Source organism: Pan troglodytes, chromosome 13 (assembly GCF_028858775.2).
Source record: "Pan troglodytes isolate AG18354 chromosome 13, NHGRI_mPanTro3-v2.0_pri, whole genome shotgun sequence".
NCBI lineage: Eukaryota > Metazoa > Chordata > Mammalia > Primates > Hominidae > Pan > Pan troglodytes.
This window is the reverse complement of record NC_072411.2, coordinates 31,413,484-31,432,389: the sequence shown is the minus strand read 5'-3', so window position 1 is coordinate 31,432,389 and position 18,906 is coordinate 31,413,484. Positions and strand designations below refer to the sequence as shown.

The window sequence follows — 18,906 nt, the reverse complement described above, 5'->3', positions numbered from 1 at the left end:
CACATGTATGCATATGTAACTAACCTGCACATTGTGCACTTGTACCCTAAAACTTAAAGTATAATTTTTAAAAAAGCCAATAAATAAATAAATAAATATATAAAAAATAAAGTGTTGTACCCTAAGAAAAAAGTTAAACCAAAAATAGATAAGCCTTTTCAGGGATTATAGCCTCTTCTCAATTCCTTTACATACCATAAAACTTACCCTTTTAAAGTGTGCAATTTAATAGTTTTTTGTTTTTTACATTTTAAAGGATTGTTAACAAATAAAATAAAATAAAAAGACTAATTCTTCACAAACTCTTCCAAAAAATAGAAGAGGAGGGAACACTTCCCAACTCATTCTTTTTTTTTTTTTTGTATGTCATTACAATGGAATTCAGTTCAGCAATTAAAGGAGTAAACTTCTGATACATGCTGCGACATAGATGAACTTCAAAACATTATTCTAAGTGAAAGAAGCCAGGCTCAAAAGATCATATATTATATGATTACATTTATATGAAATCCTTGAAAGACAAATTTATAGAGACAATAATCAGAACAGTCGTTGCATAAAGTGAGAATCGGGATTAACTATAAATAGGCATGAAGGAACATTTTGGGTGGGGGTGTTGAGAATGTTCTAAAATTGGATTGTTATGATTGTTGATAACTGCAAATATACTAAAATTGTTAAATTGTACAATTGTGGGCTGGATGTTTGTGTTCCTCCAAAAATTCATGTGTCGAAATCCTATACCCCGATATGATAGTATTGGGAGGTAAGGCCTTTGGGAGGTAATTAGGTCATGAAGGTGGATCCTTCATGAATGGGATTAGTTCCCTTATAAAAGAACCCCAGAAAACTCTCTAGCCCTCTTTCCCACCGTGTGAGGATACAATGTGAAATCGGTAGTCTGCAGCCTGGAAGAGGGCCCTCACTGGAACTTGGCCAGGCTGGCATCCTGATATCAGACGTCCAGCTTCCCTAACTGTGAGAAATAAATTACTATTTTTTTTATAAGCCACTCAGTCTGTAGTATCCAATTATAGCAGCCTGAACTAAGGCATTTTACAATGGGTAGATTTTAATGGTATGTAATTTATACTCAATAAAGTTTTTAAAAAGAACAAAAAAAAAAAAGAAAGAAGCAGGGGTAAAGGCTCCCCAAGCCTCAGTATGCTCAGCTTGCCAAAGAAGGAAGTCACCCCGGCTCACCACTCTCATCAGTAACAGACGGCTTCCTGACTAAGCCTCAGCAACAGGTGGCTGGGGGCAGGATGAGAAATACCACTGTCCTCCTCTTCCAGGGAAGAAAGATCCCTGGCTGAGAGGTGTGGGGAGAAGGAGCCCTGTGTTGTTGGCTGTAGTCTGGAGTGGAGTCTCTGCCTCAGTGAGCTGTAAAGGGGGAGAGGGGAATGATCTTGGTTAAAACCCTACAGATTCTCACCTTTCTTACTGAATTGTCATTGATTTTCTTGAATGGATGTTTCTCTTTTTTTTTTGAGATGGAGTCTTTTTTTTTTTGCTGGGGAGGCCGGGGGAGGCAACGCAGTCTTGCTCTGTTGCCCAGGCTGGAGTGTAGTGGCACAATCTCAGCTCCCTGCAACCTCCGCCCCCCCGGTCCGAGCGATTCTCCCACCTCAACCTCCCAAGTAGCTGGGATTACAGGTGTGTGCCACCATGCCTGGCTAATTTTTGTACTTTTAGTAGAGACGGGGTTTCACCATGTTGGCCAGGCTGGTCTTGAATTCCTGACCTCAAGTGATCTGCCCAACTCAGCCTCCCAAAGTGCTGGGATTACAGGCATATGAGGCACCACTCCCGGCCTTGAATAGATGTTTCTTTATTTGCTGTTTACTCTTCAGGACCATTCCAGAGGTTTTAAATGGTTGTTTTTAAAACAGTGTTCACCAGTTTCACTGAGGATCAGGTCAATGGAGTTCCTCTCACTGTCCTGCAAAAGTCAATCGCATTTTCTCTAGTATTGGTCATTTCAGTGAGAGTCTTAGAGCAGATGTTGAATGGCTGTGCTCATGGCATATCTAGATACATTTCTTTTCTTTCTTTTTCTTTCTTTTTTTTTTGAGATGAGGTCTTACTCTGTTGCCCAGGCTGGAGTGCAGTGGCATGATCTTGGCTCACTGCAACCTCTGCCTCCTGAGTTCAAGTGATTCTCCTGCCTCAGCCTCCCGAGTAGCTGGGACTACAGGCGCACGCCACCACACCAGGCTAATTTTTGTATTTTTAGTAGAGATGGGGTTTCTCCATGTTGGCCAGGCTGGTCTCGAACTCCTGACCTCAGGTGATCTGCCCGCCTCGGCCTCCCAAAGTGCTAGGATTACAGGCATGAGCCACCACGCCCAGCCTAGATACATTTCTTAAACTTCCTTCTTTTATCGCCAGCAGCTAGCATGATGTTCTGCACATAGAAGGTTTACAGTGTCATTTGCCAAGGACATTGATGGTATTCCAACACAAAGTGTCTGGGAAATCCTCTGAATGGGGAGAAAGGGAATTAACGGTTGCACAGTGGTTCAAAGCATGAGTGGCAAGCACTGGAAGCAATTCCAGCACTTCTGAGCATATAATCTTGGATTATTCTGAGCCTCAGTTAATTTCAGTGGTAAAATGGGGCTAAAATAGTAGCTATCAGATAAAGTTGTAGATATTAAATAGTATATGCAAAGTACCTCACATCTGGTATATGCTTAATAAATACCAACTAATATTTCAGACATTGCTAGGTGTGACTGCATATCTACACATCATTCACTTAATCCTCACAATAATCCTGCAAAAGTAGTTGTCAGTATTCCTATTTGTGGATAAGGAGAGAATGACACAGGAAGATTAAGTAATTTGCCCAAGGTCACAACTAGGAAGAGACAGAACTGAACCCAGGATTGAACCCACATCACTCTGGCCTTTGGCTTCTTTCCATCCAGCACTGTTGTGGAAACTGAAGTGCAGGGTTAATTAGGAGAGACAGAGCAGAAGCCTGTCTCTAGACTTAGACAAGCTTTGATCCCATTCTGTTTCTGTTTTTTTGTGTACAGTAGAATTTCATTGACCACCTTCACATCATCAAGCCAGTCTCAAAAAACACTGAACCTTCTGTGCTGGCCTTTCTGATAAAGACACTGCATTATTAATTCATACATACATAATCACATTGCATGCATATACACACAATATATATACAGTCATGTGCCATATAATGGCATTTTGGTCAGTTACAGATTGCATATACAGTGGTGGTCCCCTAAGATTATAATGGAGCTAAAAAAAATCATCAGGTGATGAGTGAATGTGAAGGCCTAGGACATTACTGTACACTATGTAGACTTTATAAACATTACAGAACAAATTCCAGTCCTGCAAGCTGTATTCATGTTAAGTCCCTTATACAAGTGTACCATTACGATGTTAATATTTTATACTATATTTTTACTGTGCCTTTCCTATGTTTTGATTTGTTTAGATATAAGAATACTTACCATTGTGTTATCACCCTACAGTATTCAGTACAGTAACATGCTGTACAGGTTTGCAGCCTAGGAGCAGTAGGCTCTACCATATAGCCTAGGTGTGCAGTAGGCTATACATTTAGGTTTGTATAAGTTATGCTCTATGATGTTCACACAAGAAAATCACCTAACAACACATTTCTCAGGACATATCCTGGTTCAGCAACTCATGACTGTATATGAGCAATATATGTAAATGTTCCTAAATGATTATTTATGATTATAAACCTACCATATGATGGTAAAGGGATCACCCATCTCTTTTAATAGTATCAGAAGTGGGCCTGTAAGCTTTATGGGGACGGAATCTTCCCCTGGTGAAGGCAGCTAAGTCTCCCTGCACCAGTCTTTGTCCCCAGAGATCCCCAGCACCTTTGATGGTAAGTGTTAATTTCAGCTGTCCTCACCCCCAGGGTCTTAGGAAACATAGATCCCCTTTTCACACTGGAGCTCAAATGGGGACACTCTGCCCTTACCCACAAGACAGCTAGGAGCAGGAGACCTGATTCAAAATTACTGAGGTCTCCGGAAGATTAACAAGGGAAATGGACTCAGTAAAAGCATGGGGCTCGGCTGTCTGGCTGACACAGTGGCTCACACAGGCTCCTTCTGCTCAGGCCACAGCCATCTTTATGCACTGGCATGGCACCCTCCACTTAGCAGCACACCTCAGGCCCCTGAAAGTCCTGACCCCAGACAGCGAGAATCCTCCCTCTCCTTCCCAGCTGACCATTGGGTCCAGCCCCCTCATTCCTCCACGGGCTGCTTGCCCAGCATGGAGCCTGCAGCAGGTGCACTGTACTCCCTGGACACAGTGATGGGTAAGGCCCCTTTGCCCTCATGGCACACCTGGTCTGCAGGGAGCAGACGGGAGAAGCATCAAGCCACTGACAGATGGAATAAGTGCTGAGAAGGAATCAGTGAAGCCTCACTGAGGGGGGACATTCACTGAGATCTGAAGACCAAGAAGGAGCCAAGCCATGAAAAGCCAAGAGAAGAGCATCCCAGGTGAAAGGGACAGTAAGTGCCAGGCCCTGAGGCAAGAAGGAACAGCAGCAAGGTGGCAGCTGTGGCAGAAGTGCAGGGAGCATGGGACAGAGAGGGACAGGAGGAGGAAGAGAAATCAGGCAGAACATGCAGCATCCCCCAGGTCTTACGAAGTGTGAAGGGAAGCCTCTGAAGATAATGATGCAGGAAACGAGCAAGATGTGATTTATGTGTATTTTAGAGCTCCCTTGGGCTGCTCAGTGGGTGACACTGACGCTGTCACCAAGCACGGTATGGCGGTGGTAGCAATGGAGTAAGAGAGAAATGGACAACTTGGACATTTATTTTGAAGGTAGACCCCACAAGACTTGCTGATGGCCTGGGAGGGGTAGTGGGCTCTGGCAGTGACCATCCTTTCCCCAGCACTTCTCCCCACCCACCAGGGCTAAGCTTGCAGCCTTCAGAGGACAGCTGTAGGACACAGATGGTGACCCCATGCAGAAGAGCCTGCATGAGGGATGAGGAGTGAGAGAACTGCTCTTCCCAAGGACAAGAAAGACTGGAAGCAGGCCGGGCGCGGTGGCTCATGCCTGTAATCCCAGCACTTTGGGAGGCCGAGGCGGGCGGATCACGAGGTCAGGAGATCAAGACCATCCTGGCCAACATGGTAAAACCCTGTCTCTACTAAAAATACAAAAATTAGCTGGGCATGGTGGCGCGTGCCTGTAATCCCAGCTACGTGGGAGGCTGAGGCAGGAGAATCGCTTGAACCAGCGAGTCGTAGGTTGCAGTGAGCCGAGATCGCGCCACTGCACTCCAGCCTGGCGACAGAGCAAGTTTCCGTTTCAAAAAAGGAAGCAGAGGCTGGAAGGTTGCGTGCTGGCTACAGAGTGACCAGGAAAGGCACTCTTTCCTGGAGGAACTGAGGAGGGGGCTTTGATGTGATGATCTGGCTGAGTCATCCCCCAATTCCCATCAAATTAAACACCCAGCAACACCGGTTATTACCTTAAGCATGTATGGAGCTTCCAGTCTACCTAAGCCTGTGGTGGCCCACTGCCCCAGCCCCCTGGGTTGTTAGGTCAAATAATCATATACTCATGATAGACAAGATACTAGAGGTCTCACAAGGAGAGGAGAAAGCGTCTATGAAGCTGCAGGGCCTCTTATGGTACAGAGCTTGGAGCACATATAGCTTCCGGATGGAGATGGGCCACAGGAAATGGACCCCAGTGGAGGGCAGGGCACCAAATGCCCAGTTTTCTAGCACCCACCCTATACTAGCTGGTGTGCTGGAGCAAGGCATGCACCTCTCATTTCATCCTCTCCCTCTCAGTACTTCTGCTGCTTACACTAGAAGCAGCCCCCAAGGGCTTTGGGGGAATGATAATGCTGTGTACATGGGGTCGGGGCGGGGAGGGGGGCAGTCAGGGGAAGGCCATCAGCAGCCCTGATTAGCCGCTATCACGACTGCCCCTCAACCTCCAAAGGGAGACCAAGTCTCCCACAGTTTTTCACCTCCTGGAATTTGCATTTGCATTTCATATCCTGACTTGTCACCTTGTGTGGAGCTTCTGGGTGGACTCTAAGAACCTAGAAGAACCTGTGTGTGTCTGGGAGGGGCAGATGAAATAGTAATGCCCTTCCTTATCCACCCCCCACCTCGCACACACACTCCGAAAAAAATAAAACTCCTGGCTCCTTGCAGTGCGCCTCGTGGCCCCAATCTTCGTGTGTGAACTCTTGCACTGTAAAACCCGGTCACTGAACTCTTCCACACGCTTTCTAAAATCGTTTGGCATGGACTTTCCTCGGCCCCTTAATCACCACAGGGTGTGTCCTGCCCGGGCTGTCAGGAGGGTCGCAGGCGCCCGGTGGTCCACGCTCACCGTGCGCCTGGCTGAGCGCAGATGAGGGGCGTGTCCCGTCTGAGCGCGCTCCCCCCGCCGGCGCGCACGCCTGCCCGCCGGGTCTCTGCCCTGGGCCGAGCGGGGCCACCTGCTTGCGTCCTCGCCCTGGATGGCGTGGGAGGCGCCGCCAACCGTCTGAGCTGGAATCCTTGCGGTGAAAAAGTGGGCGCCCACCAGCCCTCCTCACCACCGCGGCTGCGACGCGCCTGGGCGTCGCCTCCTAAGGATGGCCCTGTCCTAACACACGCGTGCGGACACAGGTGGCGGCGGCGCGGCCCTGCGGGCACCGAGGACGACCCGGAGCCCCGCGCCCGCGCCCGCCGCCGCAGCCGCTCCAGGCCTGCGTGCGCGCGTGCGTGAGCGCGTGCCGACCGGGCCCGCGACCCGCACTGGGGTCGCCGTTGAGGCTCAGCGCCCGCCGGGCGGCCGGTAGTGGGCAGCGAGCTGACGCGCTGCGCCCTGCCGGGAGGGCGCCTGGCCTCGCTCCGAGCCGCGCGCGCCCCGCGCCTGCCAAGGGTCCCAGCTGCCGCGGCCACAGAGCCCGAGCGGGGGGTCGGCTGAGAGCCTCCTTAACGGAGCCCCATGATGTCAGCCGGCCCGGAGCGGCGGCCGCGCGGCGACGAGGATGGGGCCGAGGACGCCGCGCGGCCGCCCGCACGCCCCTCGCCCTCCGACTGCGACCCCGGCCCCGGCTCGCGCGCCCCGTCCCCCGGCAGCCCCGCGGCCGCCGCACCGCCGCCCCCGGCCCAGCCTTCCCCGAGCCTGTGGCTGGAGCTCGGGCCCGCCTGCATGCGGGCGCAGCAATGCCCCAGCGAGTCAAGCGGGCAGACGAGTGGCGATCTCGGCACTAGCAGCAGCAGCAGCGCCGGGCTGTCCCCGGGCTCCGACTCGGACAGCAGCGGCGTGGTGTGTGGCGGCCGCGGAGGCAACGGGGGCATGCGCGGCGCCGTGTCCCGCTCCTGGAGCCTGGAGAGCCTGCGCTCGGCCACCGCCGGTAAGGACGCCGCCATCCCCGCGCCGCACGCGCCCTCCGCGCCCGGGTCTGTGCTCTTGGGACCCCCCGCCCCGCTCCTGCCTTTCCTTCTCCTCCCTCACTTTCTGCCTGTCGTTTCCATCTCCTGGTCCCTTCCTTCCCATTGCTTCGCCCTGCTATTCCTTTTCTTTTTCTGGTTTCCTTCTGATTCCCACTGCCTGTCTCTCTGATCCACGTCTACCGGTGGGCCACCTGTTACAGCCGGGACCTTGTTGGCCCCCATACCAGAGCGCGTTGTCAACTGGGAAACTGATTAAGGTGAGACTAGAATTTGGTGCCCGATGCGCTGTGTTCCTTTCCCCAAACTGTTCTTGACCAATTGCACCTGTCTGGCTTTCCCTACCGCAGCTGCTTAGCCTCTGTAAAGCCAGGAGGATGGAAGGGGGCCGCTGGCCGAGGGTGGAACGGATTGCGCCACCTGGCTGTGAGTGCGCTTGGTCCTGACCGCAGGACTGCAGCTCCCAGCGGAGGCAGCTGGTCCTGGACCCCTCTGAACAAGACTGCGTTTTACTGACCTGGCATTGCTCTGGTGTCTCCTGGGACCGTGTGATCCCTGTAGTGCTCCCGAATCTACCTGGAGGGCCTAATTTGGGTTACTGGTGGAGAGGAAGATTTTGTCCCTAAATATTAATGGAGCAAGGAAGTCAAGAGTGGTTTTATGAATGGTGATCACCTACCCTTGGTTATTTGCTGAGAGAATTCTTTATATTTCACTTCTTGCAAACATTCTCAAATATTGTAGCTTCTGCAGTGGGGTTTGTCAAGGGCAACAGTTGCTGCCTGGAAATGAGAGAGTTATACACCCACTATGCTTCTGCATGGGGCTGGAGGTGCAGCCTGTGAAAGCTGCAGGGCCTCACGTAGGTGTGGAATGAGACTCAGAGCATCAAAGCCAGAGGAGCAGAGGGCCATAGGGATGGCAGAATGTGGAGCACAGGCCTTGTTGGGCAGATATAGAGCAAGGTCGGCTCTGGCTGGGTTGAGAGCACCTGGAATGACAGATTCAGAGTTTGGACTTTGCAGTCAGCGAGTTTGGGAGAGAGAAGTGAAGGACATGCAGACCTCTGCATTGAGCACTCCATGACGCATCTGCCCTTTCCCAAAACACACGCATGAAATTCAGAAAAGTTGAATAATCCAGCTGTTGATGTTTCCTTCAACGGAGAGTTTTCCATTGTTCTGCAGCTCTGATTCCATCACATCCCTGTTCCCTTGAAACTGTCCTTTCCGTCCTCTCTGGAGCTTAAATAGAACCCATTTTGGGAACCCCAAGCTAGATCATACCCTAAGTGGGGCCTGAAGCAAACTGGCAGAGGACTCCTGCCCCTTTCCTTATTCAGACTTTCCTTCTTTTCCAGAGGCCTCCTGCCCCTTTCCTTATTCAGACTTTCCTTCTTTTCCAGAGGCCTCAGTCCTCCTGGGGACACCTCCTCCTTTCTTTCTTCCTTCTGTCCCAGAGTAAGTGCGCCAGTGAGACAGATGGAAATGGCAGAGACCCTAGTTTATTAGGCAGCCCAGAGATCCAGGGACTCCCTGGTTTATTAGGCAGCCCAGGGACACAGAGGCAGCCTGGATAATTTTCAGAGATAACAGCGATGCTTGCATGAAGATCTGGAGAGAGAGAGAGTTGGGGGCAGGGGGTGGGGAAGGAGGACAGGGTAAAAGCTGAGGCCTAGGAAGTTGCTCTTTGAGGGGCCCAGGGCTGCCCGGCAATGGCAGGGCAGGGTTTAAAACAACATGATGTAGTCAGAGTTGATGTGAGACCCAGAAACGAATGTTGTGCCCCCTCACAGACACTGCACCACTGAGGGTAGGCTCTGGGTATCTCTAGGTCCATAGGCAGCACACTACCCGGGGAGTGCTGGTCAGTAACCAGCCACAGAGGCACTGAGGAAGACATTTAAAGTCACCTCTTCATCCTCTCTGCCCCCACTTCCTGCCTTGTTTGGTAGGACCTGCATCAGCAGTGACCAATGCTCGATGTGTAAAAAGACACTCCCGTGTATGCCTTAGAGCCAGTTGAATCTGTGAAGTCGTCTGTCCTTCTCAACTGGTCAGAATTAACTGTGCCTAAGACTCGCCTCTCTTCTTCTACAATGGAACTAGCTATTTCCTGTCCCTGGGAGGAATTGCGGAAACAGGCACTCAAATAATCCTCTTTGAATATGGTTGGAAAAGGCTGGTAAGGGAGGAGAACTTGAAGGGAGGAGAGAAGGGAGGTTACCTTTTGAGCACTCTCTACATGCCAGGCACAATATTCCCTGCTAATCTGGATTTGAAACAGGCTCAGAGGTGTGGTAACTTATCCAAGGTTACCTGGTGAGGCTGCGTCTGAGCAGAGCTTCAGGCCCGGCTGGATGTAACGTGATGAGGCTCTTTGCTGGGTTTTCAGCCAGTCTGTGCCAGCGAGGACGGGCAGCATGCCGGTCCGGCTGGTGCGTTGGAATAGTCCTGACTGCTCACACACTCGCTGATGTTACTGTTTTCATTCAACAATCATGGCTTTTTCCTGGATGCCAGCTTTCCTATTTGCAAAGCAAAGAAATTAAAAGCAAAGGTCTGACCTCTTTGCTAATCACCTCTAAAATGCCATGACTCTAGTCAGGGGTATTGATCTGGGGGGTGCGCCCCACTGAGTCGCCATTGATTGCACATTGTGTTTCTGTTTGACTAGTCTAACGGCTGAGACAAAGGACACATGTGTTTAACTGAACTGCATTTCTCTCTTAAGGAAGATTAAGAGTTCCCAGTAAGGGATCGTCAGCACAGCTTGATTGTGGTGTGATTTTTGTGGTGGGGCCTGTCGCTAAACATTTTTGGAGTTCCCAGCAAGAATCTGAAAAGTGAGTGCTTGTGACTGGATAGCAGCTTCCTCACAGGGTGCACAGCAGTAGACAGGGAATCCAGGCAGGGCCTCTAGACTCGCCTTGCTTTCAAAAGACTCCTTGAATTTTAAATGCTCTGTGTTGGCATTTCCACTGAAATGTCGTTCATCTGGCTGTGGAGAGGACTTCCCTTTGAGGCAGAATCCGAACACGAAATATAGCTGACAGGGTGGAATTTCCATGGCCCTTCTTTGTGCCCCGCTGTTCTCATCTCCCCTCGGGCCCCTGGAGCCTCCAGCCCATCAGCTGTGCTGCCACACTGCTGGTACTCAGCTGAAGCTTTCACAATTTCTGTTCTGGATGTGTCATCTGACAAGCCGAATTCTCTCTTCGGGCTTCTGGGGCTGACAGTTTTCATGTTTACCTCCTTTTCCATGGTCAGTGTCATGGGATCTCTTCTTGGTGGAGAAGCCGTGCTGCTTCCACATTCCCCCGCAGGCTTCTGCAGCATGCATCCGCAGGCGAGGCCTCTCCTGCAGCCACACATTTATTTAACACCTGTTGTGTTCCAGGCACAGTGCTAGGCTCTAGAGGTGGTAGATGCATCATACACATTTCTTACCCTTAAAGAAATCACAGCACAGGGAGACAGACAGTGATGCCCCATTATGTGTGCTAAGCACGCTGACAGAAGCTCAAAAACATGGTTATACCAGAGGTTCTGAGTTATTCCAGTGTTAGGGTACAGACTGAAGTCAACAAAGGCAAAGAGCACTTAGAGCAGAGGCCAGGAGATACCAGGCACCAGCTTCCAGGTGTCCCCTCCTGTGGAATCACATGGACGATGCTTCAGTCACTCTGCCTCAATATGTGACACCTGTGAAATATTGCCAACCAGATAAGTTCCCCAAGCCTTGGTGTTCAGGGTTCTTATTGGAGGTCAGTTATTTAGGCAGGCAGCACCCACAAGACTGACCTTAGTTGCTCAGTCTCTAGCCCCTCCAAAGGTCAGACTAATACAGTGTAGTTCAAGCCCCCACCCCCCAACCATAAATCACATTGTTGGGGGAAATTATCTGGCATGGCCCAAGGCCCTAGATACACAAAGTGACTCTCATCAGTCAGGATATTCCTAGGGCTTAAAGGTGATCTCGTAGGAGCCGGTCAAGGGCCAGTTCTCCCTTTGGAATTTGTAGTGTTTAAACATCCCCAAGCCTTAACTGCATAGATGAGGAAGCTTAAAGTAGGACCCAACCTATAATGTGGGGCAGGCCAGGAAGGAAATGGTTCAGAGAAACCATTCAGAAGGAGGCTCTCCCTGAGGCCTAAGACCTGCAAGTTAGCCTTGGTAAGGAACAGTTTGGTAAGAGCTTTTGGGAGAGAGGACTAACATAAACAAATGCAGAAGGATGTAGGAAGGAAGGGAACCTGTGTGCCCTGAGCCCCTGTTCTGGGTACTGCATTGGATGCTTTCAGTCTGCAGCAATTGCAAATAGTATGAAATGAAGAGCACTGCAAGAAATGAGGCTAGAGACAGGCCGGCTGCAGCTCCCTGCTAAGAAATATGAACTATTGGCCAGGCACAGTGACTCATGCCTGTAATCCAAGCACTTTGGGAGGCCAAGGCGGGCAGATCACAAGGCCAGAAGTTTGAGACCAGCCCGGCCAAAATAGCGAAACCCCGTCTCTACTAAAAATACAAAAATTAGCCGGGTGTGGTGGCACGCGCCTGTAGTCCCAGCTACTTGGGAGACTGAGGCAGGAGAATTGTTTGAACCCAGGAGGCAGAGGTTGCAGTGAGCCGAGACTGCGCCACTGCACTCCAGCCTGGGCAACAGAGCAAGTCTCAGTCTCAAAAAATAAAATTAAATTAAAAATAAAGAAATATGAACTATCCATTATACTTGGAGCTGTGGAGAGGTTTTAAGCAGAAAGTTTTTGTGGCTACTTTGCTTGCTTGCCTGCTCTCCCCTCTTAGAGATGATCATAAGTAGAAAATGCATTTAGTACGCCTAACCTACTGAACATCATAGCTTAGCCCAGCCTACCTTAAATGTGCTCAGAACACTTACATTAGCCTGCAGCTGGGAAAATCATCTGACATAAAGCTGATTTTATAATAAAGTGTTGAATATCACATGTAATACTGTACTAAAAGTGGAAAAACAGAATGGTTGTGTGGGTACTTGAAGTACAGTTTTTACTGATATGTACCACTTTTGCACCGTCGTAAAGTCAAAAAATCATATGTCAGCTGGGTGCGTTGGGTCATACCTGTAACCCCAGCACTTTGGGAGGCCGAGGCAGGCAGATCACGAGATCAGGAGAGCGAGACCATCCGGGCTAACATGGTGAAACCCCGTCTCTACTAAAAATACAAAAAAAATTAGCCAGGCATGGTGGTGGGTGCCTGTAGTCCCAGCTACTCGGGAGGCTGAGGCAGGAGAATGGCATGAATCCGGGAGGTGGAGCTTGCAGTGAGCCGAGATCGCGCCACTGCACTCCAGCCTGGGTGACAGAGTGAGACTCCGTCTCAAAAAAAAAAAAAATCATATGTCAAACTATCGTTATGTCGGAGGCCATCTGTATTTATTTTTAAAGTTATATACAGTAAAAGGCACACTTTTTGGTGTACAATTCTTAGAGTTTGACAGACACATGCAGGTAACTACCCACCATAAGAAAAATATAGAAGAGTTTTATTGCCCCAGAACATGAGTGCGGCCCTTTGTGGTCCATTCATTCCCCAACTCCAGTGCCTCGCTGATCTAGACTCCATCCCTAGGGATTTGTCTCTTCCATGATGCCGTAGAAATGGAGTCATATCATGTTGCCTTTTGACTGGCTTCTTTAACCTCATGTGTTGCGTTTGAGATTCATCCTCATGTTGTTGCATTTATCCTTAGGTTTTTTCCTCTTAGTTGCTAAATAGTATTTCAGCAAATGGATGTATCACAGTTTGTCAACCATTCACTAGCTGAAGGATACTCAGATTGTTCCTACTTTTAGGGTGTTACAAATAAAGCTGCTGTGAACATTAGTATGTGAGTCTTTGTATGTACGTAAGTTTTCATTTCTCTTGGGTAAATACCTAGGAGTGCATTGCTGGGTTATATGGTAAGTGCGTGTTTCACTGTATAAGAAACTGTCAACTCTTTCAAAGTAGCTTTACCATTTTACAGTTCCTCTTGATATGTATTCTCACCAACACTTAGTATTGCCAGGTTTTTTAAAAGCCATTCTAGATTGGGCATGGTGGCTCATGCCTGTAATCCCAGCATTTTGGGAGGCTGAGGCAGGTGGATCACCTGAAGTCAGGCGTTCGAGACCAGCCTGACCAACATGGTAAAATCCCATCTCTACTAAAAATACAAAAATTAGCCAGGCATGGTGGTGCACACCTGTAATCCCAGCCACTCGGCAGGCTGAGACAGGAGAATCGCTTGAACCCAGGAGGCGGAGGTTGCAGTGAGCCAAGATCACATCATTGCACTTCTGCCTGGGCAACCAGAGTGAAACTCCATCAAAAAAAAAAAAAAAAAGAAAAGCCATCTATTAGGTATGTAGTATCTCATTTGGTTTTCATTTGCATTTTCCTAGCAACTCCTAATGCTGAGCATCTTTTCATGTGGGTGTTTGGCATATGCATATCTTCTTTGTTGAAGCATCCAGACCCACATAATTTTTATTGGATTGTTTGTTTTCTTATTGTTGTATTTGGAGAGTTCTTTATATATTCTGAATGCAAGTACTTTGTTAGATATGTGATTTGCAAATATTTGTTCTAGTCTGTGGCTTGTGTTTTACTTGCTAATAGTGTCTTTTGCTGAACAAAAGTTTGTAATTTTGACGGAATCCAATTTTTCATCTCTCTGTCTTATAAAACATACTTTTGGTGTACATCTCAGAAATCTTTATGTAACCTGAGGTCACAGAGAGTTTCTTTTATGTTTGTTTCCTTCTAGAAGGTTTTACAGTTTTATATTTTGTACTTAGATCTATGATCTATTTTGAGTTAATTTTTTAAGGTTCAAGATAAGAGTGAAGGTTCATTTTTTTGCATATGCATGTCCAATTTTTATAGCACCATTTGTTAAAAAGACTTTTTTTCTCCATTAATTTCCTTTGTACCTTTGTCAAAAAACAACAGTCTGTATTTGTGTGGGTCTATTTCTAGCTCTGTTCTGTTCCATGCTGTAGTTTTAAGTCAGTTTGAGTCCTCCAATTTTTTCAACATTAATTATTCTTCTTTTTTGCCTTTTCATATACATTTTAGAACCAACTTGTCAATATCAGTTAGGTGCGGTGGCTCACGCCTGTAATCCCAGCACTTTGGGAGGCTCAGGCGGGCAGATCACGAGGTCAGGAGTTTGAGACCAGCCTGACCAACATGGTGAAACCCTGTCTCTACTAAAAATACAAAAATTAGCCAGGCGTGGTGGCGGGCGCCTGTAATCCCAGCTACTCAGGAGGCTGAGGCAGGAGAATTGGTTGAACTTGTGAGGTGGAGGTTGCAGTGAACCAAGATTGTGCCATTGCACTCCAGCCTGGGCAACAGTGGGAGACTGTCTCAAAAAAAAAAAAGAAAGAAAAGAATCAACTTGTCGGTATCTACAGAATATCCTCTTGAGTTTTGATATGGATTGTGTTGAATCTGTAGATCAGTTTTGGGAGGATTGAAATCTTAACAGTATGGAGTCAGTTTAGAAACATCATACATCTGAGGTGAGGAGGCCACGCCAAGAGCTCCCCACCAGACCTCACTGCAGTGCCTATACATTTTGGTGAATTCCTCTCTTCTCGACGTTTCCAATATATTTTCAAGTTCCTGGGTCTGCCAGAAAGTGACTTTCCTAAGTAAAATCTATAGTGCTGGGGGCCCCATAAGCCAGGTACTAGGCCAGTTTTTCCAACAGGCCTTTATAAGCATTGGCTCCATAAAGTCAACCTTAACTTTTTAAAAGTGTCTGGTTATGTTTAATTAAATGAACATCATTCTCAAATAAGTCATTCCAGGCAAGGCCTCGGGTTGTATAACTAATGTTTCTAATAAATGTCCTGTTAACAAGGAAGACAGATTCTTACTGAACCTATGAAATAATTATATTGCCGCGAAAATAAGAATACTCAGTAAGAATTTCCAAATTCTGAGGGCTTGGGCAGGAGAAAAATATATATCACTTACAAATGTTTCATTTCAGTTTATAAGAGCATAGTCTACTAAAGGCCTACTAATGAGTTAAAGATACCTTGAAAGAAAAGCAAAAGGAGATCCTTATATTCCAGAAAATAGAACATTAAAATATCAGCAACGCTCCTAATAATAAGAGCCACAGTCACCTTCTTGAGTCCATTTGGGTTTATGTGATTAATCCTTGCTCCACTCTCTCTTGGGTTTGCTGTTTCTTGAACCTGCATTCAGAACTAGAGTTCTGGAAATCCTGACTCAGTCCTCTGTTGTGGTCTCAAAGTTGTTGACATAACATCATCAGAAGCCTGCACCCAAGAGTTCTTGGCAGGGTCCTTTCCAAAGAAGAGACAGACTTCTTTGTTGAAGAAGCACTCAGGCTAGTAGCTGAAACTTCAGAACAAAACAAAAACCTATCTGTAAACTATCAGTGAAAGACTTAAAGTGGTTGTGGTTAATGTGTTACTGATAATTTTCAAAAGTGAAAGATCTGCTGAGAGCTCATACTAAGGATAGTGCAACTGACAAGGAATGTGATTGTTTCCACAATATACAAAACAAGATAAAATCAATAAACAAATATGAGACAACAAAATTATATAATGATTAACCTTACTTTCAAAGAAGATAGTTAACATTACACCTAACTATAGAAATGGATGAACATAATCTTTAATATCTTCAGATACAACATATTATAATCCTGACAAAATTATATCATGAAAATACTAAGCATACAGTTGGAATATACAAAGATTATACCAAGAATATCTATAAAGAGATTGAGTAAGTCTAGAGCAAGCTCTAAACATCTATATATTAATAAACCTCCACAGGTAAGTGATGTGAACCCCCAATTAAAACTGCTGGCCTACAGGAAGGATTCAAATAAAAGAAGTAAAGTTGCAATCAAGTTAACATTTAAAAAATAAATGAGGCCGAATGAGGTGGCTCATGCCTGTAATCCCATCACTTTGGGAGGCTGAGGCAGGCAGATCACGTAAGGCCAGGAATTCAAGACCAGCCTGGCCAACACAGTGAAAGGCTGTCTCTACTGAAAATACAAAAATTAGCTGGGCATGGTGGTGCAGGCCTGTAATCCCAGCTACTTGGGAAGCTGAAGCAGGAGGATTACTTGAACCTGGGAGGTGGAGGCTACAGTGAGCCAAGATCATCCCACTGTACTCCAGCCTGGGTGGCAGAGCAAGACTGTGTCTCCAAACAGTAAATAAATAAATAAAATAAATGAAATTATGACTGCTGGCCCCATACTAGCACTTCTTGCAAGTTACTCTTTGATACCAGGCAGAGGAGCACCAGGGCTCTGATAAGTGGATACCCATCATGGACAGTGAAGCTCCAGGAGCTTCCCATACAGCATAACATTTCCAAAATATTTACCATTTTACCCATGCATATCTAACCTAGAGAAGGCTCAGCATCTCTTCCAATTTGACAGCTCTTCCCATTCAGCTAATCAGCAGTAACATATCCAACATTACATATCAAAACTTAAATATTCCTAGCACTTGTTTTGTCTGCAAGGTGAGAGAATAGATGATTTATACTTTCCAGGTGCCTACTGGGAAATCTCAAAGATAATTTTAGGTACAAAAGTTATCATTTAGTGTTTGATTTTGGAAAGGCAAAATATCAAAGTTGTCTGTTGTCTGTTATCAGAAGTCATCTGATTTAAACACTGATTAAGATAGAATCTTGCTGGGTGCAGTGGCTCATGCCTGTAATCCCAGCACTTTGGGAGGCTGAGTAGGACAGATCCCTTCAGTTCAGGAGTTCAAGACCAGCCTGGGCAACATGGCAAAACCTTGTCTCTACTAAAAAAAAAAAAAAAAAAAAAAATAGCCAGGCATGATAGCACACACCTGTCATCCCAGCCACTTGGGAGGCTGAGGTGGGAGGATTGCTTGACCCTGGGAGGTTGAGGCTACAGTGAGCCAAGATCACACCACTGCACTCCAGATGGGGCAAGAGAGTGAGATCTTGTCTGGAAAAAAAAAAAAAAGATAGAAACATGGGCTATCAAGAATAATACTTGGCTAACTATTTGACCAAAGTGACAATAATTTTTTTTCCTTATCAACCTTGCCCTACAGGTTTTATTTTATTAAAAATAAAATATATTTAAATGAACATAACTGTAAAGAATCCTAGCTCTTTTTGTTTGTTTGTTGTTTTTTGTTTGTTTGTTTATTTTTTGAGACAGTGTCTGGCTCTGTCTGCCAGGCTGGAGTGCAATAGCATGATCTTGGCTCACTGCAACCTCCACACTTTCTAGGCTCAAGCGATCCTCCCACCTCAGCCTCCTGAGTAGCTAGGACTACAGTAGGCACACGCCACCACACCCAGCTATTTTTTTTTTTTTTTTGTATTTTTTGTAGAGACAGGGTTTCGCTATGTTGCTCAGGCTGGTCCCAAGCTCCTGAGCTCAAGCAATCCACCCGCCTTGGCCTCCCAAAATGCTGGGATTACAAGTGTGAGCTACTGCACCCGGCAACTTTTTTGAGTAAGAAATTTTTGTTTTCTGAAATACTCAAGGGCATGACAAACTTAACATAAAACACAAGAATTGATTCTGATAATACACAGAATCTCTGCCATCTGAGTAGATTCCACAGAAAGCTACAGATAACCTTCTACAGCCTCTTGACCTATAATCCAAGAATTGTTTAACAGAGACTCAATTTTTTGCATCAGTATAATATTTGATACTAAAGTTCTTTTTCCTTTTCCTTTAAAAAAAAATAAGTTAGTCAGTCTCAGGTGTAAGGCTCTTTTTTAAGAGCAGCGTCTGTGACCCCCAGGGGTTGCCTTGGGTACATGGACGGATGGACGTGCTGTCTGAGGGCCGCAGTCCAGGACAAATAGATTTGGATGAGGGAAATGCTGAATTAAGTTCTGGACACGTGGACAACTTGGACTTAGCAGTGAGGATCGCATCCCCCCCTTCCAAGTGTCTAAGGAGCTAATTGTGTGAATCATTTTTAAATTTTCTGTATTTCCTGATGCTTTGACATCTTGGGGCCTTCCAGACCCTGGAGACTGCCCCTCGGAGGGCTAGCTAATTCCTAGAGACAGCAAACACCCACCTGAGAGCATGCTCTTCAGATGCAAACCACCAGGCCACAGCCCTTACTCTCAAAACCTCCTCTGCTGGGCTCTAACCTGCTGAGCCACTGGGCCCCTACCTTAGTCATCCCAGGCCCAGGTACCAAAAAACTCGGGACAGCCCTCACTCCAGAGCCTCTGGAAATTATTCAGACCCAGCCCATCTTATGCCTGCCTGCCCCACTTTGCCTTGCCTTTCCCATGGAAGTGACTCTTGTCCCCATTGCCCTGCTCCCTGCCTCCAGTCCCACCTGTGCCGCCCAGAAGGCTGCACGTGGCATGCCCTGCACCCCACTTCTACAGAACTGTAAGTAAAACTGGA

The 18,906-nt window shown here is 47.1% G+C and overlaps 1 protein-coding gene across 6 annotated transcripts in view; it reads left to right on the top strand.

Moving 5' to 3' along the window:
- Window positions 1–18,906, top strand: part of ARHGEF4 (Rho guanine nucleotide exchange factor 4) — a 206,718-nt gene that overhangs the window by 116,164 nt on the left and 71,648 nt on the right. The window contains exon 1 of one of the 6 annotated variants that reach the window (XM_054679739.1): window positions 7,132–7,406. The exons of the other annotated variants lie outside the window; for them this stretch is intronic. Coding sequence (XP_054535714.1) covers window positions 7,202–7,406 — 205 coding nt within the window. The 5' untranslated portion in view covers window positions 7,132–7,201. Of the gene's footprint in view, window positions 1–7,131; window positions 7,407–18,906 lie in introns of those variants that run through there. 6 annotated transcript variants of the gene reach the window in all.